This window comes from Sphaerodactylus townsendi, linkage group LG01 (genome assembly GCF_021028975.2).
Source record: "Sphaerodactylus townsendi isolate TG3544 linkage group LG01, MPM_Stown_v2.3, whole genome shotgun sequence".
Lineage (NCBI taxonomy): Eukaryota > Metazoa > Chordata > Lepidosauria > Squamata > Sphaerodactylidae > Sphaerodactylus > Sphaerodactylus townsendi.
In genome coordinates this window covers 54150696-54173636 of record NC_059425.1, presented here as the reverse complement: position 1 = coordinate 54173636, position 22941 = coordinate 54150696, and the positions used below count along the sequence as shown (strand labels likewise).

Below are 22941 nucleotides of genomic sequence, written 5' to 3'. Positions count from 1 at the left end.
GTGGGTTACTAAAAGGCAGAATTCTAGAATTTCATGCCAATATTCTAAATGAAGATGCATAGTTGGTAAAATTTAATAATTTTCAATTAGTAGAAGAGTAAAACTTCAGTCCTGAGATCATTTGTATTAAAAATGTTGGCTCATGACATGATTATAAATTTGCCTTTGACTCTTTTCTTTCCCCATCCTACAAGTTGTTGAGCCCAGCACTTCTTGATGTCAATAGCTCAAAAGTTTGCTTTCATTAATGTAACTGATGTCCAGCTCCCTGACTGTATGTCAGCAACTCCTCATAGAGATTTCTCTAACCTTTGTCCTTGGCAGCCAGTGAGGTGCAGTGGTTAAGAGTGGTGGACTCTAATCTGATGAGCCAGGTTTGTTTCCCCACTCCTGTACATGAAGCCTGATGGGAGACCCTGGGCTAGTCACAGTTCTCTAAGAACTCTCTCAGCCCCACCTATCTCACAAGTCGCCTGTTGTGGGGAGTGGAAGGGAAGGAGTTTGTAAACCGCTTTGAGACACTTAACAGTTGAGAAAAATGTTATAAATACAAACTCCTATTCTCTTCTTGGTGACTTATCTTCCTGTCCACTTAATTTATATTGCTAGCCTCTCACCCACTGTGATCACATGCCTCCCTTTAAAGTTTTGTAACAGCGTCAGGGTTGTATTCCAGGCTCTGCATTTCTCTAGCTGGGGCCAGGTCTTCATACCTGGAAGTGTTCAGTAGTCACCCGACCTGCACATCTTCTACAATTGACTCATCTCCTGTCACTCTCTTCTAACTCCTACGTATGTGTGAATCATGATGCTGCAGCATAAAGGAGCAATACTCTTGCTGCAGGAGGAAGATCCCGGGTTCCAGTTCCTGACCACTCCAATTAAAAGATTTAGGGCTGGGAGATACCTCTTTCTATGATTCTGGAAAGCCACTGCCAGTTAGAGTAGACTCTGAGCTATATGGACCAATGGCCACTTAATATAAGGCAGGTTCTTATCTTTATATGCAATTTATGACTTGCACATTTCCTTTCCCTTCATCACTCTCTTTTGTTAAGAAAGTTATTTGGGCCGCTCTAGCCTCAGTTCTTTTCTCTCTTACCGGACCCTGTGTCCACTCATAATCCCAGGCCTCTCCCACTGTCTATGTTGGACATTTTACCACTGCCCATATTGGACTTTTTATCACTTAGGTAATTTGGACAAAGACCAGGTCAACTTTATGTTCCACTCAGCCCTTAGGAGATAACTGGAACTAGCTACATTTTTCATAATAAGATTTTGCTGCTTGAGAAAGGAGTTTGCTTCTCTTGGGAAAGGCTTACTTGGCAAATATATGCATACATACATACATAAATATAAAAGATAAAATTTCATATAGAACAAAGATAAAAATCTGTTTATGTAGCAAGTTCTTTCCCACTTATTATTACAACTTATAAAATGAAAAGGTATTTGCTATGATCCTCAATGTATAGGATATTATACAATCATATTGCATCTGAGATGCATTGAGTCAACAGTCTACTAAGGGTGTGCTTTCATTACTGAAATTCTACATTTTTTTACATTGTATTCAGTTCCTTTAATAAATGGATTGTGCTGTTATTTAAAATTTTGGGGTACAGGTGTCTGGGAAAATTCAAGTGTTCTCTTAAATTTCTTAAATTCAAGTGTTGATTTCTGTGGTAACTTTTTCCTCAGCAGCCAAGCCACTCAAGAGTCATTTTACAACAGATTTGTTATTACTGTTGTGCAAGTTAAACAAATCATGATCTCTTGATAGTACAGAACCTGAACAGACATCAGTAACAGGGTATACCTTAGCTTGGTGTTCAAATCAGTGTGCTTTCGCTTGTGTCAAACGGAAAATTTGCATTCAGTATTTAAAAGTTCAGTACAACTTCCTTCTGTTTTTGAATGTGGCTGAAGATATTTCTTCCATAACAACTCTGAACAACATCCAGTATTAGACTTTTAATCAAAACAATAAATTAAAATTGATATACATTTCTACAAATTTTTCCACTAGTTTAATGTCTTAGCTCTTGCCCTATTATAAGTATATGTAATGGCCTTCATCTAACAAAGGTATATTGATTTTTCCAAATATATATGTAAACTTAAGTACAAAAATATTTAACTTTAAATTCCTCTTTTTATTTCCGATTTTCCACTTTAAGGACTGCTAACATGACTTGTGAATATCATGCCCATGGCTCTAGCAAATAGATGCATTTGCTTCAAAACTTCATGTCGCTGCTTCTCATCGAAGATATCAGCTGTCTTACACATCTAAGGATGTTTTTATTAGCCCCAAATGCACTAGATTGCATTTGTCATCTGTATAAAAGTGAGGGTTTTGTTTTTACAAATGTAAAGTTGTGATGGCTCATATCTTTTAAAAAGCGAATATTCACAATTCTCAGTCTTTAGGAACAGTCTTGTCAACCAAGAAGCTCAGCTGACAGTTGTCACAGCTTGGGTTTTTGCACCCTCTTCACCTTCTGCACCTTCAGCTTCCACTTGGTTAAACTTACCAATCTTTTTCAAATTTTCCATGGTGGATTTGAAAGTTTCTTTAAAGCTCTTCTCCAAGATCCACCCTTCACTTTCACACTCAGGATCTTCTGGATTGGCGATGCTCTCCAGTGAGGTATGCAACAGCCGCAACCCTAGCATAATTGACACCTGCATGGAACACAGAATGAAATGTGATAAAGATGAGTAACAATTGACCTGTGTCATAATTTACAGCAATATTTCAGAAATGTTTGACACCTGAAATGCATTTTCTTCCCATCTCAAAGGTGGAATCACATTTCATTTGTACACCCCAAAAGATTGACTTCTAGCAATGCAGGGCCTAGAGCAAGTGGCATGCCAGGTGTGGAGTATCTCCCCCATTCCCCTCCAATTGTTCAGCTTTTGAATATTTTATTTGTAGCCTATTTCATGACTTCTTTGAACAAAGACAGCCAGTAAGGTATAATAGTAGTTAGAGAGCCAGTATAGTAGTTAGAGAGCCAGACTAGGATCTGAGATATGCGGGTTCAAATCCCCACATAGATACTTGCTAGGTGATCCTGGGCTAATCAGTCATGGCCACCCTACTCACTTCAAAGGATGTAGCTGTGAGGATGAGGTTGACAGCGCTAGCAAATTTTTGGAGTCCTTTTTGGGGAGGAAAAGCCATGTATAAGTATTGTGGGACAGGAGAATAGGCCTAAAAATTATATTCGATATTAAAGAATAAGGGATTTATAAAATCAAGGATCCAAGAGGGATTTCTCTATAATGGCCAGCTGGTCAACAGTTACACAGCAGAGAAGATTTTATCACTAAGGAATTTATAACATCGTGGTACAAGTTCTGAGATGTGAGAGGGAGCATATCTAATAGACCTTTTAGGCCTACCCAAATAGATAAGATGGTCTACGTGAACAAACACAGAAATGAAGAGATCAAAGGTTAGAATAGAGATGAATCTAATCAGATAATTGAAAATGTGTTTTTCTCTATTTTAATAAACACTGAAATGATAATGAAATATATGAAAAGTATACATGTAACATGTATTTTACTAGAATCACATATTATAATTGTCATAATCTTTTTTAACCTTTTAAAGTGAGCAAGATGTATGTGAAATCTTTACACCCTGAAGATGTATTCCTTCATGGGAAAACCCCACCCCTAGGAATGTTGGGAACTGTCTATCTTGATTGAAACCAAATATAGAATTCAGTTTATTGCCCCCTTTGCCTATGAGAAAGGACATGTAGCCTTGGGCAGAAAAGGAGAGAACTTTCCAGCTTTTGTGTAATAAGAATCAGACAAGCCAATTTGATTTTAAGGAAGAAAGCATATGTGGGAGAAATATGATTATACGTGGTATGAATGTATGCAGGTGTGATTATGAAATGTGATGTATGTATTCTTTGTATCTATGAAGGTCTTTGTCTGGGTGGGGTGTGACTCTCTTAGAGAGACTACCCTGTGGGAGATATCTATTCTACACAGCAAAAATTATTCTTCTGCCTAAAGCCTGATTCTTTGGTATTCTTTTCTATACCAGTCTTTCTAAATGTAAATGAGCAGAAAATGGGTTCTTGTCCAATATTTAAATAAATAAATGATTGCTCCCTGCAATAGAAGATGATAAATGAAAAATATGGCAGAGTGGGTTTGATACCTGTTTATCTCATAATACTTGAATCCTTTATGGTATCAGTGATATCATTCACATGCACACTGACTTTTGAATGGCTACTGATCCTGTATAGTTTCTCACAAATGCTCTTTTTAAATGAATAATTGTTCTATTTCCTCCAGCTCTTGAATGAATAGTTGACAGGTCTTTTGGGACCTCCCCCCCTCCCAATTGCTTGAAAAACTTGAACATAATAACATAATAGGAAGGAAAACCAAGACGACAGCTGGCACTTAGCTTCCTACAATTTGACATTACAAATTTAAAAAGCAGACCATTTATTACGCTTATCAATATAATTTCTAAAGTTTGATTTATAAATAGTAGGTCAGTCCTATAAACAAGGTGAGGTGACCTGTATCAAATAGCAGATTTAGGTGAAACAGCAGAATGTCTTTAGACTGTAAAGACTAAAGTTTTCATAATAAGGCTAAGCTCTGGTCCTCTAGAAATGTGCCCATTCTGGGTAGCAATTCCACTTGCTTTTATTTATAGATGTAATTAATCTTTCAAAACTCTACACATTTGCCTCCCAAATAATTGAACACTGTTTCAGTGTGTTGGAAGCCTGCTTCTGGTTTACCAGCCCTGATAGGTTGTTACTCCCAAATAGAATTTCAGTTCCTTTTTGATCAAATAACTTCTCAGTTGAAAATAATGTATTAGTCTTTTCCCTAATTCCTCATGAATAAAAGGAAAAGTAGGAAAAATTATATTTATTATATCACACTTTTCAGCCATGGCTAGATCCTCTCCAAAAAGTGTTACAACAATTAAAATCCATCACAAAATCATCGATATACAAGATATAAAATTGAATTAAGAGTAATAAACAATGCCCACCCCCCCACCCCCCCGCCAATACAATGGAAGACAATTGTATAGAAGTCTCTTCCTGGAAATACATTGCCAGGACCAGGCTCTGTAGCAGAGATATTTGAGTTGCACAAAGTGGGTTTTCCTTTGTCCAGGTTGAAAAGAAATCAGCTCCTGCTTCTGTTCTGAAACTTGAGAAAGGGAATGTTCCATGTATGTATTTCTTTTACATATGGCACATGTAATCCAGTTAACTGTTATTACTTCTCTCCAAGAATAACTGGGGTTGCAGTTGGGACAGGGGAGAGAGACCTTTAAGAGCAGAGCCTCCACCAAAACAACAGTTTTAACAATATTAAGGTATAAGGATAAGTGAACTCCAACTGTTGACCTGAACTGAGTATACTTAGGCAAATAATGTGAATGCTCATTCTTTCAAAAACATTCATGCATCCCATCAATCTTGTCCTGGTTTGTGTCATAGGCGTGACAAAGACAACTGCAAAACCTCTTGGAACTTTCATAGCGTTTTCAAATATAACTAATTTTTAAAGGAATAAGTGATGATGGGTTTTCAGAATAAAGCCCCCAGATGGTCTTTGGGCATTTACCACCTCGTTCACAATATTTTGTCCTGGGGATAAACCGGTTGTTTTACATAGGGTTGTCTCAGCTAAGTCCTTGGGATGGTAACAATGACCTTCATTTGCTGCATTTTAACGATTTAAGTATAATATAAAAGCCCTGATCTAGTAAAACCTAGATATGTTTAAGTTCCATAGAAATGCAAAGATCATAGAACATTTCTAATTTGTCCCATTAATGCCTACTTGATAGGCACACACATGGTCAAAATCTTGGATGGAGTGCTGAATGATGAAAAGTTGACAGAAGAGATAGCAGCCCATTTCTTTGAAGAGTTGATCATACATTTTACAACAGAGGAATATTAGATCTATATAGAACTCCCATGAGGGATGCATTCAGTATACTGACTTCACATTATAATTAAATGTTAAGACTGTTGAAAACACATTTCTTTTGAGACTGCTCCATAGGGTATAAAGCAAAACAACTCCACAAGCCTGCATATATGCTATAGATGGCTCTGTAATAGCAGAAAAGACTGATCTTTTAAAGCCAACCTGTTTACTTCAGCTTTGGCTTGAGAAGATTAGCTCAAATTAGGGTGGGCTGTTGGTTTTAACAGTAAATGTTGGCTAAGAGTATTTTTTGTTTTTTGTAGAATTTAACTTTCTGCAGATTAAGAACTGCATATGGGAGGTTTTTATTATAAATACAATGATAACCACATACTTTGTGTGAGGAATCTCTCTTTTTCAGGTGGGCAATACTGCCTGAGATGTTTCTGAAAAATGTTCAGTATCCCAATGTGCTACACTAAATAAGGTATTTCCTAACTTGGAAAATTAGTACCTCCAGGCCTCTGTATTCACAAACACTAATACAGATTAGAATCTGTGCTTTGAATCTTAAAAAATAGCTAAATGCAACACACAGATTTATCATTTATATAATTGCTTTCTGTTGAAATTTAGTCTTTCCTTCCACTACACCTTGACAAACTAAAGGAAATTTTAGCATATCTATAGGTCTCTCTCTCTGTGTGAAAAATGGATGATGATTAGTGGACCAGACATTGATCATATTAAGATAATTGTAACGACTAGTTTAGTGGCTGAGATTCAAAGAATAGCACACCTAATTCTGCAGAAGTAGGGGGTCTTCAGACTTGTATCTAGTACCGTAGCCCCTTGCAAAATAGATTTTGAAACTGATAAGACTGCAAAACATTATGGTTTGGCATGAGGGCTGCCATTTAAAGAAAAATGCCCACAATCCTCTGAAGAAATAAAAGAGTACAAAGTACTTCAAGTCAAAATATAAAATTCATTAAGATAATGAAGACGAGGAGTTTGGATTTACTGGAGTCTCCTGCAAGGAGACTCCAGGCGGCTTACAAAAGTCCTTTCCCTTTCTCTCCCCACAGCAGACACCTTGTGAGGTAGGTGAGGCTGAGAGATTTCTGAACAAACTGCTACTATCCCAAGGTCACCCAGAAGGAATGTAGGAGTGGGGAAACAAACCCGGTTCTCCAGAGTAGAGCCCATGTGCACTTAACCACTACACCCTTCTGGCTCTCAATACAACTGTAACATCAAAAATAATGCACACACATCAATAAACAACTGCAAAATTTCTAATGCTAGTTGATATGAATGAATATCACAGCATCAAGTGTCAGTGGTATATATGACAAGAAAGATACAACAAAAATACAGATCAGGAGTATGAACCTACCATCAGGTTTCAACAGTAGCAACTGCACATCCACTGATAAAACTGACAATTACACATTAACAGAAAGCTAGCAAAAATGTAAGACATAAATTAATACCTGCAATTTCTTTCACTGTCCCCTAATGGTGCTTTAATTAATTTATCAATTTAGTTTAGTTGATTTATCAACTTATCAATTTAGATAGTACTTATTTTAATATTGCTACAGTGTGTATAACTTTATTGGCTAAATTGATGTTAAGTGGTTTTTATGCAGCTGCTTGGTTCTAATTTATGGATGATAGGTTGGGCCAGGGTTGCCAGGTCTCCCCAGCCACTGATAGGGGGCACAAATTCAGGTTGGGAAACTCCTGGAGATTTGAGGATGGAGCTTTGGGAGGACCTGTACCTCACAATAAAATAGAGTCAGTCTTCCAAGACATCCATTTTTTGCAGGGGTACCGTAGTCTGGAAATGTCCTGTAATTCCAGGGGAACCCCAGGCCCAACCTAGAAGCTGGTATTCCCTAGGGCCCTATGAAACATGCATGGAAGATGGTTGTGAATATGAATCTTCCCTTTATCTCACCTCTCCTCATGACCTATGAAAAGCAGTTACTGGTGATCTGGGGGACCATGGAAACAAAAAGTCACATGATGGGAAGGAAAGCAGGTACAATCACTTCTCTCTAACTCTTATGTCAATGGGGCATCCTATGCCAACAGAACTATCACTGGTAAAAGAACCAGTACAATTTCAACTGTCACCCTCTTCAGTGCCACCACCTACCGTTCATGTTTTTTTGTATATATCAATCTCCTGACCTGCTCCCCTCTCCCCAACATCAACTTTTTGGACAGGGCAATGTAGGGAAAGATCTGTAGGGAAGGATCCAACCTAATATGTTTATAGCTTTATGGATTTTTAATATATAATTTTGTCTTGTTTTGATCAAGGCCACAGTGAACATTTCTGGAAGAAGCAGTGAATAGTTAATAAATAAAAACAACAACCATATTCTAGGGTAAAGTTCCTTCTGTTAGCACAGACCCTGGATTTCAAACAGTCTCAATGGAAGACAGGAATCTTCTTTTGATATGTCCCAATTTAGATTTCACCCAGTCTCAATGGAAGACAATGAAATCTTTCCTTTCTTTAAACCCTGTTTTCAGATCCCAATCAGTCTTACAAGAGACAGGACCTAGGTTTCAATCAGCCTCTACAGAAAACAGGAAAACCTGTTAGCACAGAGAGAGAAGTTCCTTTTTTACCTCAATGGAAGACAGGATCTCTCATTTGCCTTAAGCCAGGATACCAAGTTTAGATTATTAAAGCAAAAAATCAAAACCAATTAAAATTAAAGAATTAATTTTATTCAGTTCAAAAGGGTCTGATTACACAGAATGACAAGTATCAGAGCTTCTTAAAGCATTTTTCAGGATGCGAGCCAAGAATAAAATGCGTACTAAGCCAGAACATTTATGGATACTTTCAACTTGTCAGTCTTCATTATTCTCACACAGTTGGTATAATGAACAAAGAGAACACACACACTTCTGACAGGCTCCTATCTTGCAAACTAATGTTACCACAGAAGCTGATTTAGAGAAAGACCTATGTTTTGTTACTTCTATAACTGAATACAATGGAGTTCTCTTTTATTCTGCTTAGTAATGATTTTGTGCTGGCAGCTTACAGCGTTATGGCAGACATGAAAATGATTTTCGCTCAGGTCCTGTTACCTGCTCTGTGACCAGTATAGGGGCTGGTGCTTACACTTCCAATAGACCAAAGAAATTTGATAAGTGGTTTTAAAGTCTATAATACAGCATGCTGACTTCTTTGTTGCTTTTAAATCAGATTTTCTTTGACCAGTGACCTTCCATATAGTTTGTATTTTACCTTTTCAATGCTTCTGCTATGTCACTTATGCTCTGCATGGTGTCCTGACTGCAGAGTCTCCAGAGTTCTCATTAAGGCAAATGTTGGTGAAATTATTATTTTTTCACTGAACTTTAAATTGTTACTACGTCCAAAGAGAAATATCCTCACCACCATCATGTTCCTTTGTAATGCTTTTAAAAATAAAATATTTATTAATGAGTAATTGAATGGGGCAAAACTTAAAAACATTTCAGTTAATTAGCAAAACTTTATAGTACCACCTCCAGAAGAAACCATAATAAATGAAGAAAAAATCGCTCTACAATTTTATTGGAGCAACACAAATTCAAGAAGAGCATATTTACAAAATGGATGCTTGGCACTGAAAGTGGCCATTTTAAGTAACAGTCCACTCTTAGTTTCTTTGCAAGCCTGAACCATGCTGCTGTCACACATCCTCGCAGTCACACATTCTGTCTCCTCTAACTATATCATCTTTCATTGAAACGCTCCTTATTTTGTATTTCAAATTTAACAACAAATGCTTAAATGAAGGTTAGGTCACATCTATTTTATTTAGCTGTGTCATTTTCACCAAGGATCTTAATGCTTGTTTATGGATTTGTCTCTGATCAAAGGTAAATTCAACTGTTGCTTATGGGAATATTGATATGCAATGATTTCCTGCTTGCTGGATGAGTACCATTTAGAAAATCTTTTCTATTTATGTTTTAATTTTTTTTCTTGCTCTACAATTGCCAGCAAAGCTTTTGATCATTTAAAACTCTCTCTCTCTCAAAATGGAAAGTGTACTGTCCCTGTTGCTGTGGTTACTAATCTAGAACTACCCTCCTGTCCAGACTGCAGAGAGTCAGTATGGCGTAGTGGTTGGATTAGGGTCTGGTAGACTTGGGCTCAAATCCCCCACTCAGTCATTATTATTATTATTTATTACGCTTGTGCAATGTACTTGTATTACGCTTAAACAACAGAAGTATACAGGTAGAGCACAGGTAGAGCACAGGATAACCACTTCAGTGGTTGACCTGGGGCTGTCACTGTCTCTCACCCTAGCCTATCTGTGAGGCGAAAACAGAGGACGAAAATAGTATATACTCTGCCCTGAATGTTTCAGAGGAAGGACAGCATAAAATATAATAACAGATAGAAATGTGCATGGTGCTATTTTCCATTGCAAAAAAAGCGAAGAAAAAACTACTCTATAATCATAGTCTCAATTAAATTGAGTTATTTTAACATTTAAATATGTAGTAGAATCAGAAGAAAACACATAATACTTAACAAAAGATGTAGAGGATATCCATATACTTGCTCTTAAAACTTTGAAAGCTTGGTACATATGAAAAATATCAGTTCTCTTTGGCTTCATCCCAGTCTCTGCTGTGATCAACCTATTTTAACCTCTGGTCAATACTCTTCTACAAAGGTAATGAAGAATATACTTGATATCAAGTTACCAGCTTTATTTATTTATTTGTTTCTTACATTGGTATCTCACCAGGGTTGCCAATTTTGGGTTGGGAAATTCCTGGAGATTTGGGGGTGGAACCTGGGGAAGGCAGGGTTTGGGGCGGGACCTCAGCAGGTTATAATGCCATAAAGTCCACCTTCCCAAGCAGACGTTTTCTCTAGGGAAACTGGCCCCTGTAGTCTGAAAATCAGTTCTCATTCTGGGAGAGCTCTAGCCACCTCCTGAAGGTTGGAAACCCTAAAACCCTTCAGCTGGTTCAACTCCACCTAGAGGTTTGCAAACTTGGGGTGAGGGCTCCAAAGGCAGCAGGAGGAAGTGGAGGGCATGGATAAAAGGCTTTTGCAAACTCCATCTTGAAGGTCTACATGCATAAACTGCAATCCAACTAAAACTGACCACGATTTAAATCCTATCAAACATAACAGGAACACATTAGTTGAAACTGTCTTTTTCCATTAGTGTGACTTTGCTACCACTAACTTTATGTTGGTCAGATATTTTATGCATCGTGTAAAAGACGGAAATACATGTTGGCCAAGAATCTAGGATTGGTTATAGTTCTTTGGACCAGTAATTCCCTCTCAGGCTAATGTATCTTACAGGGTTATTGAGAGGATGAAATAGAGAAAGGGGATTCCTTGGACTCCTGGATGGAATAAATATATCTGAATGTGGTGCTACATGAGTGAAATGGCCTCCTAGGCTTCCAACTGAGATAGTATTTGAAACTGGGTTTCTTTTACCATTAAAAAAAAACAGTTCCCTAGCAACATGACCATATTGAATGCTTATTTTTATTTATATCTTGTTTTTCTTTTTGATAGGGTCCCAAAAGAGCATTTCACACTGTTCCCCCTCTTCCATACAGCTCATAAAACAACAACCTTGTGAGGGTAGGTTAGGCTGGGAAATTGTGATGGGTCCAAGGTCACCTGGTGGACTTCCATATGTGTGTAAATCGTTTCATGGCGACTTATGGCAAGCCTATGAATTAATTACCTCCAAAATGTCCTATCATTACAGCCTTGCTTGGATAGCTCACCATAAAGATTTCTCTAGTCAAATGGTCAGAATCCTTCCAGTGAATTTGTGCAAAACAAAAGACAGCTGTATTCTGACTGGATCTTAGCTAAAAAGTTGATGAAATCAGATTAAACAATGGGATTCAGTGATTTTTCTATTGTCTATCTAAAAAGCTAAACACTTCCTAACGGAAGTAAAACATTCACTGTCTTTTCCCTTACCCTCTTATCAGAATTGTAATAGAAAATCAGTACAGGAAAGATACTTACTAATTAATCAGTGCTGTCAAAGCTGATTGGTAAAACAGAAATCTTGAATTGATAAACCATGAACAGGTTATTACTTATATCCTACTTTAAAGAATACTATTGTTATCAACTGGTGCCAGTACTAGGACAAGGTAACACATTGGTTTTTCCTTTCTTTGGACAGGCAGGTTTAATTACCTAAGAAACCATTACTTTTGGTTCAGGAGAGCTGACCTTATTAGATTTGAAGAAGCAGCCTATTTCAGGCAGCAGATCTGGAATGCTAAATAAAGACAGCAAACAGTTAATTATTTACTCTTAGGTGTGGTGCAGTGGTTAAGATGTTGGACTAAGAACTGGGAAACCCAGGTTCAAACCCCTGCTTACACCATGGAAGTTTGCTCTGACTCTGACTATGCCTTTTTCAAATAAAGAAGACAGGAGATGTGGGGATCAATTTGGCACATCTTCCCGGACTTTTTGTTCGGAGGAATGCCACCGGGGTCCTAGTGCTTGCCCCCCTTTTGATTCCCTTTTAAGCTAGAGAATTGTATTGAAGTGCTGACTGTGTCAAAAACATTATCCTTACCAATGTTAAACAGAGCACTTTCATAAAAGAGCATTTATAGTGTTCCAGACAGCTTATAGCAATACTTTTGTTTTTCCATAGTTGCACCTGCCGCAGGAAACAAAATGGTTTGGATGCAGCCAGTGCTTCAGTACGATTCTACAGACTTAAAAGAGGATCAGAACCTTTTTGAAATGTGGAGGCAAGCTCATTTGGCTTCCACTGAAGAATGCACAACCACACTGTCTTCTTTATGCTGAAAAGAGTATAGTATTTGGATGGGAGGCCTCAAAGGAATGCCAGGGATGTGACACAGAGACAGGCAATGGCAAACCATCTCTGAAATCTCTTGCCTTGAAAACCCTACAGTGTCCCAGTCAGTCAGCTTTAACATTAAAAAAGGCATTTACAGTGGATTTCCTGATATTAAAAGATTGTTGGGAAGGCACTCGTACTGAAAATATCCAGGAGTCAGCCACCAATAATGATACTTAAACATCCTTCTTGGTCTTCAGAAAATGAACGTTATGGAAATCAGTACTTCTGTCCAGAACTTTTTGTATGTTTACTGGAAACCACAGAAATCCTGGAAATAACTACTGTTATTTGATAATGTTGATTTTTCTGCTTTTAAAATGTAGATTTTTTAAATATGTAAAATGTGATAGTTGGAGGTGATTTCATATGTTGAAACTACCAATAAGCCTTGATATTTTAATAAAAATGTCACTTCTTTTGACTTAGGATTGTAACAGGATGAACAACTGAACAAAATTCAACTAATTAAAAACTGGAAACAGAAATTAAGTGACCTCGTTCACAACAGAATAGTGGTATACTGAGGGAGATCTTCAGGTCTGTCCCAGATATAATTACTTGTATGTAGTAAATATTCCTAAAACATCCAAGCAGAATACTAGCTGAAGCCTTAGATGAGCAAAACTCTTCTTTTATCCATATTTTATCTTACCAGACCACCTGAAAATAAATTTCTTTTGAAGTAGGGTGAAAATATCCTTCAATCTACTTGAAAATATTCAAAATTAAAAATAGAGGACCCATAAGGGGCATCTCATTCTCGCCCTGCAATCACCTCCCCACACTACTTCTAGTTTCTCCCACCCTGACAGAATTCTTCTCTCCATCCCTTACTTTAGTTGGTTCCCCCAGTCTTCAACTTTACCTCCTCCCCTCCCCTTGGTAGCTGCTCTGTATTTTTTTTTCTTTCCCAACTATATAACTATGCGTTTTCTCCCATTCATCTTCTCTCCCCATTTCTCTGCTTCCATCCCATCCTTCCATATTTTTCTTTTGTCAGTCCCTCTGTGTTTGACTGGCAGTTTAGCAATATTGTTGTGACTGAGTAGCAACTCAACAAACGGTCTTCAAGATACTGGAAAATAGTCTCACAAGATCTGGATCAGCATTAATCTCTTAAAGTTACAAGCCTTGCTTCTATTATTTTGGGAGTTTTAAACCTTTTTTTGTCTTTTAAAAGTTTCAGATTTTTTGCAAACCTGGGGCTTTCCTCTGGTTCGTAGATCTCTCCCCCCCCCCACTTCTCCCCACATCTGTCACTAGGCACATGGATGTTTTGATCCACATGCTAGAGCTCAATAGAATCAGATAAAACAAATTTCCTGTGGGTATGTTTTTTTCAGAAGAGGTTTGAATCTTGGGGCTGTTTTTTTGTTGTTGTTTTTAAACTGTAATTATTCAAAGGGAGATGTTACTTCAGAATTTTTTTGAGAAACTGACACAAATAACTGAGTGACTTGTAATATCATGGCTTTCCAATCTTTTGCTTATGAAACTCAAAGTGGATATTGACAAGACTGGGATGCATACAGCAGCTCCAAATGTGGACAGGGAGTTACTTTTAGGATGAGCCTGCACATGTAATTTTTCTGATACAATCCACGCATCCATACTTATGCCATATGGATCCCTGCTCACATATAATGCACAGGGCAAGAACTTCAGTGCTGCACCACAGGGTCTGCCTACCCTGTGGGATTAATGATGGAACAATGTTTGTTGAACCACATCAGCCTCTACGTTAGAGCCTTATTGCTTCTGGTTTCCAATACGTACTAAAGCAGTTTTCTTACACTTCTGCATAAGGGCATTATTTTAGTGCCTATTCTGAAGCCCCTAGAGGATGGGGCGGTATAAAAGTTTAATAAATAAATAAAAATAAATAAAAATAAAAAAATATAGGAACAAATACTGTTACCTCCAAAATGTAGACAAGAAGGATGACAACTCCCATAGAGCTCATCATGCCACTGAAGTACTTAAGCAGAGCTTCCCTGCAGCCACGGTTCCATAGGTTGAGCTCTTCTGTTTGATAGTCGTAGCTGTAGTGAGCTGAATTATTAGAGACCTGGTACTGGATGCATGGTCGTGGGGAACTTGGATTGCAGCAGCTGAAAGGGACACCGTCCACCAAGAATCTGCCATCCACGTTGCTTTTAATGCGACTGTAAACATGTAAAGCACAGTCAGTAAAGAACACAACACATTCTGTTTATAGAGGGAACTGATAACCATTGAGGAAAAATGGGTCAACATAACAAGTCTCCACAGTGTGTACTTCTAACAGTATAATCCTCAGGAGAGTAACACCAGCCTAAATTCATTCCATTCAATGGGCTTAGACTGAAGTAACTTTACTTAGGATTGCACTGTATACTTTTTACATACTGAGAGTGGGTGGGTCGGTGGTTAGAGTACTGAATACAGTTAGGGATTCTTAGATTCCAGTGCTGTTTGCCATGGAACTCACCAGATGACCTTGCTCAAGTCAGTGTTCCTGTGCCTAACCAAACTAAAAATGTTAGTGTCAAATGGAGACAGGAACTAAGTGTTCTCTCCTCCCCTCCACACACACCCCCGGAATATTATGTGTGTCAAGTCACAACTAATTTATGGTGAACCTGTAGTGTAGGCTTTTCTAGATAAGAGATGTTCAGAGGTGGTTTCCCATTGCATGCCTCCGCATAGGCTGAGAGAGTTATGAGAGAACTGGGACTGATTCAAGGTCATCAGTAGGTTTCATGTGGAGAAGTGGGGAACCGGTTCTCCAGATTACAGTCTGCCACTTTTAACCACAACACCATACTGGCTCTAGAATAATATATCCATAGATCTTTATTACCTACCCAGTTATTCTATATTGTGGATTATGCAAACTTTGATGACCCACTTTGGAGCAACAGGCCAGGGAAATCCTGCTCTCTAATCACCTGGATTACACAGATTGCTAAAAAGGAACTAATCTGTGTTAGGTGATCTTGAGTTCATGTGCCACTTACATATGTCGTTCTGTGACCTCTTCTTATCCATTTTTAAAATGTATTTATATTGTTATAACATTTATTTATATTTATTTCAACATTTAAATATATATTTATATATTTGTAACTTACAAAAACATTTACAATAAATAATGAACAAACATATATCAGCAACATATATACAATGAAGCAAACTATAACTCAAACCCAGGAGAAACAAACAAAACTAACCAGAAACAAGTTCAGAAACAGAATATTTTTGCATGCCTTTTGAGAACAGGTAGATCTCCATTCCTCCCAGTCCAGAGGAGGGGAGCAACAATTATAAATCATCATGTCTCTGTGATAAATGTCTGGATCTACAAAGTTGACAAAGGCATAACAAGCATTTCTGATTTTGATGTTCTCCAAGCAATTCTGATACATAGGATTCCACAGTGAAATTGTTTGGCTCCAACAAACCTGTTCCACTAATGGCAGTGATTTCTCCCAGCTCAAGGATACTATGCCTGACACAAGGTTAAGGGGTGACATATTTGAAGGGATGTCATGTTGAAGAGGGAGCAAGCTTGTTTTGTGCTTCTCAAGAGACTAGGACACGGAGTAATGGATTCAAACTTCAAGAAAAAAGATTTCACTTAAACATTAGGAAGAACTTCCTGAGGCAAGGGCTGTTCAACAGTGGAATATGCTGCCTTTGAGGGTGATCTTTCTTTGGAGATTTTTAAAAAGAGACTGGATGGCCATCAGTCAAGAGTGCTTTGATTGTGTGTTCCTCCTTAGCAGGGGGTTGGACTGGATGGGCCTTGTGGTCTCTTCTAATTCTATTATTCTAGCATCAGGGAAAGAGCCCCTTGTGCCAGGAAACATTACTAAAGTTAATGGAATTGACCTATGAGATCCAATCCAGTGCTTCATAAATCTGTTTTACTTATCATATTGGTAACCCTCCTATCTGGGAAATCATGAAGATATCAAGTTATTTATTATGCATTTAATTTTATGTTCAGATAAAGAGAAAGTCTGGAAAAAATGACTGTCCCAAGATCACCTAGGAAGCTTCATGCCTTTTATTGGAAGTTTCTTGTTTTCCTTTTGGTCAGCCTCCTTTGGATCATGTAAGAATGTAAGTGATAGAAAGGACTACTGCTATTTCAGGGACATCCATTTGTATAAACAAGTGCCAAGGGCTGTAGCATTTCTTTACAAACCTAATACCAACAAGTGATGATCAATTTCTGAGTTGTGTTTTGTCCACTCTAAACCTAATAACATTTTAATAATGTCAGCCCTGGTTGGTATTTGGATTGGGAGGTCATCAAGGAAATCTTGGATTGCTACACAGAAGGTGGCAATGGCAAACCACCTCTGTTCAACTTTTACCTTGAAAACCACATCGAGTTCACCATAAGTTAGCTGCAACTTGATGGCACTTTCTATCACCATACATATCAATGTATAGTGGCTGCCAAAATTTATCCAGTGAGCTTTGTGTTTGAACAGGGATTTTTACGCAGGTCCACCTACTTCTACAAACTTATATTGATTATACACCCATTTAACTGTCAAAGCTTCTTTCAAAGAACCTTGAGAGTTGTAGTTTAATTATGGTACTGAGAATTTTCAGCATCAGGTTCCTCACAGAGTAAGTGTCCATAGTCCCCAGGGGAGACTGGGTGACAACTCAACTAATTGCAGATCAATCCTTTGTCTATCACCCTGACTGGCTTTAACTACTGCTAAAATTATATGTTACACAATGGGTGTCTGTGCATTTTTCAGCAAAAATGATGTAGGGGAGAAACTTTATAATTTAGTAAATTGTGTCATATCAGTTGCCAGGAACTTATACAAGTGGAACATGTTGGGGGATTGAGATTAAATGATTTTGGGGACTTTATAAACTTTTTATATCAATTTCAATGAGAGGTACTATGAAATGCTGCATCAGTGGATTACATAGTAATACCATCAATTACATACCAGCATAACATAAATGCATGGTAAAAATCATATACATATTATACAGAAATATGCAGATTATAGTTTGGGAAAAATGATTCTGTTGTAGCAAAATTCCATTTACAGCCCTTCAAGAACTGCACACTAACAACTTGGTCTGACCCATTCATAAAAATGGAAGGATGGAAGCATGATGTACAGCAGGCTTGCAAGACTATGTTCACCTACATTCTATGCATTTCATTCATTTCTATGATCACAAAGCTATGATCACAATCGCCTTATCTTCAGGACAGTTGGGTTTTTAACAAGGAACCGCTTTCAAACTTAAAGTTGGATTTTCTTATTTTTATTTACTTGTGTTCTTGCTAGACTTGTGTTGTGTTCTTGCTAGACTTCAGAAAAAGGAGGCAGCATAGTTTGAAAACAGGAGCACAATTTAATAAGTGAGGCTCTTTCTCTGTGTGGAACTGGTGCAATAACTGCCATTTTCTTGGCTCTCACCCACACTCAGTCCTGAAGTGAACTAGAGTAAGCTAAAATACTGGCCCAGATTAAAGGAACAGAGTTGTCAACATGGCATTTACATCCCACTCCTCCATGAGGATGTTCAGCCGGGCTTGCATGAAAGTCCTGATGAACTTACATAAGGGTTGTCAGCTCTGGGCTGGGAAATCACTGGATATTTGGGGTGAAGGCAGGGTTTGGAGGGAATGCAGCGTTTGGAGAGAAGAGGGACCTCAGCAGGAAATAATACCATGCAGTCTGTTCTCTAAAGCAGCTGTTTTCTCCATGGGAATACATGGCCATTTTCTGGAGATGAACTATAATTCTAGATTTCCTTGGCAAACCTCATTCACATGCACCACCTTAGTTTCACTACTGCTATAGGCATTCCCAGACCAATAACTAGATCTAGCAATGCCCAATCACCCTGCATTTGTTACAATCATGTTTTAAGCAGTGCATAATCTTGTCCTCCCCACCCAATAGCTTGCCCTTCTGATGTAGGTGGATTACGTTCCACCTCACAAATCTTTAGATTTAATGCTAGGTGAACATCTCATTAGATTTTCTTAAGTAGTTATTTATATCAGAAAGTATACAATTTAAACTACACTGAAACCAAGTGGGACTTAACTTCTGAGTAATGTTTAGCATGGCATTACAACTGGAAAAATGGTAATAAAACTGCAGAACTGTTAATATTACAACTTCCTACTTGAACACTATTCACCAAATTACCAACAACCAAAGCTCAAATTTAAGATCTTCCAACAAAATAGTCAATATTTACTGTTGTGCTGTTGTCTGACATTTAGATGTGACACACACAGAGCAATCTGAAACAGATCCACTCAGAATAAGGGCAGTTTTATTCAGTGGGATTTTACTCCCAGGAAAGTAGGATTGCAGACTTGTATATTCTGTCACCTTCAAAAACATTAACAAAGTATTCAGCCCTTTTGTCTGGTGACCAACAAGCCAATATTTTATTGGTATGAGGACCCACTTGAAAAACCAGAGCATTATCATTAAAATTGCAAGAGCTTGGGATCTACTTTCACAAGCTTTGCCACCCACTTTTGGGCCAGGACCCCTAAGATTTGGAAACACAGTATTAAAGGTCTTGTTTGCTGAGCATTCATTTGCCAAATTAACGTCATGGAGCATCTAATAGCCTTCGTGTTAATGTTTACACATTATAATTTACTAGATTTGTTATTTGTAAAATATTAAAAAAAACAATTGTATAATATTTCCAAATTTAATCTGCCCAAGGGACTCTTATTAGGCAAGCAAAATACAACAAGTCTGAAGATAAACTGTTCTGTAATGGAGTGACATTGCAAGGGGCATGTGAAAAATGCTAAAATACTTCCCTTCCCTTGAAATTATGGGACAACAGGTGCATTGCTCTGAGGTACACCAAAGGTGTACAGCCCTGCAGTTCCACTCGTCCTGCAAACTCTCACAACCACAGAATGTCTAAATAGATGTCTTCTCTAGGTCTGGAGAAAATTGTCATGCTATAATCCAGTGGGGAGTTCTTCTGCACAAACACTGTTAAAATTAATAGGAGCCATGCAAGAGTTGGAAAATTTCCTCCTGCATTATACCTTCTGTAGCAAACTTGAGAAAGCAAGCATCAGCAGGATTAACACATACAAATGGATGAACCTAAAACTAGCAAGTGACAATTAAAGCCAGTGCCTCTAAAATAGTTGTCATATTGTTGCCAGTATGTTAAATGCTGGCAAAGTTTATCAGCCAATGAAGTAATTTGTTTGCAATGCTGATCTCCCTGATTAAAAAACAGCATCATGCCATTTTGCTTACAAGCTCTTACATTCTTTATTGAATTTACATCTTGTTTCCATCTGAATGGTGTAAAGTACGTTGACAAAACAGAATTAAGCAGAAGTTAGGGACGAGTGCTGGCTATATGGGACTATACGACAGCATAATTTACATCATAGGGATATTAAATATAAGTGCTGAAAATAGGAGGCAATACCAATTACATTCCATTGAACTACTTACTCTTTTACTTCCTTAGAGCTAAAATCCAAGTATCTGTTGCTGATCCACTGAATCTCAAACCAGTCTCTGAAACCATTGTTCCCACAGCATTTGAACTCAATTTGCAGCATGTCAATAGTCTTCTTCATGAAACACCTTCCTGGAGTATCTGTATCTCGGTAGTACTTCATACTATTTTTTAGCCCATTTGCCAGAGTAGTATCCAGAGCACCCCTCATCAGAAAACAAAACAGAGCAACAAAAAAAATGAAAGTGTTAAAAAAGAAACAAATCACCAGATAAAGTTTCAAAAGAGGCTTCCACTTCGCGAACTTAACAGGATCCAGAGAATCGTAGCATATCTTGCCTGCAAGACCATTGAAGGCGCAGGATAACAGACCCACCAATATCAAGGAGTTGGGCACAAAGTGGCTCTCAGAATTGTCCATTAGGTCACTTCGCTTCCTGAGCTCAACTTTCAAGAACAACCCCATGGCAAAAACAACGATCCCCGCAAAAACTGAAAACCAGTTCATGAGCCATAGTCCTTGTGCTAGTTTTACCCTTTTCTTCTGGTTGAACTTCAGTTTCATCACAGCCATCCTTAAAATGTGAAATCTACCAAGACACTACAAAATTAATCCTTTTTTCAGAAAGGGAATTACTTTAAAAAGACCCTCCACCATTCATGCCTCGAAGATTTCAACTGCTGTAACTCTGCATGAACCATTATAGTTTGGCCCTTCCATCTTGCTATGAGATATTAGGGCAAGTTTTCTGGAGGTAAAAAAATTAGCAATTTCCACATAAATAAATAAAAATTATTGGCAAATAGCACGTACAACTATTTCTGGTGGTCCCTTGTGCACAAAAGAGAAACAACCTCTAAGTTTCAGATGATTAAAGCTGGATCTGCAAGACGTCATTCTAATACTAATCAGTGTGATCCAATTTAGAGAAATCTCTGCCAGCAGATGAGCAGTGGATATAATCCCACGTTCTGCTATTTAGTGGATTAATGTTTTCACACGATATATCACTGCTTGCTACAACTGAAGATCAAAGGATAAAAAGATGCTGCATTCCTGGAAGATTTTTTTCCTGGGAAAGTGGAGCTTGCTAATTAAAGGATTTATTGACATAGTTGTGGCTGTATATTGATAAATTACTGTACTGGAACTGTGGAGACTGCTGATTCTTATCCTCTGTTACTCACCTTGAATGACATTGTTTGGCTTATGTGTTTTCGGCGATGGAATTAAGGTCACTTTTTAAATGAATTAAAATCTAAGTTTGTGGCAGCCATGAAAGCAAAAGAATATGCTATGTCATAACTTTGACAGCTGAAGGAGAACTGAACCAACTGAGAATCTAACAATTATGATCCAAAAAATCCAGAAATAGTGGTTTGACTCTTGAGCTGCTTATAAGCTAATCACGTTGGCCCAATGACACAGCAAGACTTGCTGAGGTTAGAGGAGGAACACAAACTGATTGTACGGTAAATCATATGTAGACGTGTTTGTTCACAGCAAACACCTTTTATGAAGACAACTAAAATGATACAGCACAGTATGCACGCTTTACGGTTCTCAGGAATTCTTCAACTTCATTTTAACAAAAAAGAAAAAAGGGTAGATCTGTTTTAATTATGCAGTTAATTTAATATATGACTACTTTTTGTACTAGATCTGTTTTTGGCACCTGCTTTGGCTCCTGGCTGTGTCAGGACAAAAGCAAGTGTATAAATATTTTAAATCAAACAAATAGTCCATGAGAATCCGTCAGCATTTTGTGTGGTCAGTATGAACCCCCAAAGATGAAGTTGTTCTCCTGACTAAGAAGAAGGGAATCTCTGCTCCAACAATACAGCTTAGAAGAGATTTTCACTGACGAAGGCTCATTCCGCACATGCAGAATAATGCACTTTCAAACTGCTTTCAGTGCTCTTTGAAGCTGTGCGGAATAGCAAAATCCACTTGCAAACAGTTGTGAAAGTGGTTTGAAAACGCATTATTTTGCATGTGCGGAAGGGGCCTTAGTGACTTAACAAATGTTCTACTGTTGGATACAGTACCCAGCATCAGTAAGGCAGTGGTCCGAAAATGTTCACATTTGCATATAAATATGAATTACAGGAAAGCAAGCACTTTGCTGTGGCATTTCTTTCTTGATAAGTGTGTTTTCAGTTTCCTCCCCAGTCATATGTGCCTTGCTTGTATCTATCCTCTTTGCATTCATTCTAGCAACTGAAAATCCTTCACTGACTCTAGGACCTCTGTGAACCACCCTAGCTCAACTTTCAAAATTCTGCAATAAAGGAATGAAAATCAACTGAGAAAAATTAAGGAAGCTCTAGTCTTTAGGCAATAAATTTCAGAGGAACAATCCTCCTCAATTACCTGATCTCTTCACAGAACTATTGGGGGGCAGGGGCAAAGCTGTAGAGTCTATGCACCATCTTGTGACAGTCTATGTAAAATGACAAAGAAATATGAAACCATTCAAACATTAACTTCTGTTTGGACCAACTGATGTTAAAAGTGTTTGTAAATTACACAACTTAGATATTAAAGATTAAAATTTCCTTTTGACAGCTTTTTTTAAAGCGG

General features: G+C 37.8%; 1 protein-coding gene across 1 annotated transcript; it reads right to left on the bottom strand.

The window, feature by feature from the left end:
- Positions 1 to 1963: 1963 nt before the first annotated feature.
- On the bottom strand, positions 1964 to 22172 carry PRPH2 (peripherin 2). Its single transcript, XM_048510468.1, has 3 exons — positions 20351 to 22172; positions 14782 to 15028; positions 1964 to 2691 (listed from the first exon to the last, which is right to left on the bottom strand). The coding sequence occupies exons 1-3, from the start codon at positions 20929 to 20931 to the stop codon at positions 2461 to 2463; spliced, it is 1059 nt and encodes a 352-aa protein (XP_048366425.1). The 5' UTR covers positions 20932 to 22172; the 3' UTR covers positions 1964 to 2460.
- Positions 22173 to 22941: the final 769 nt, after the last annotated feature.

Excerpts from the sequence above, each read along its gene's own strand:
- PRPH2 (XM_048510468.1), bottom strand. The coding sequence starts at position 20,931 with ATGGCTGTGATGAAACTGAAGTTCAACCAGAAGAAAAGGGTAAAACTA. Across the intron at positions 15,029-20,350 it reads AGCTCTAAGGAAGTAAAAGA|TCGCATTAAAAGCAACGTGG; the intron begins GTAAGTAGTTCA and ends ACATGTTTACAG. Across the intron at positions 2,692-14,781 it reads TTCTTGTCTACATTTTGGAG|GTGTCAATTATGCTAGGGTT; the intron begins GTAACAGTATTT and ends TGTTCCATGCAG.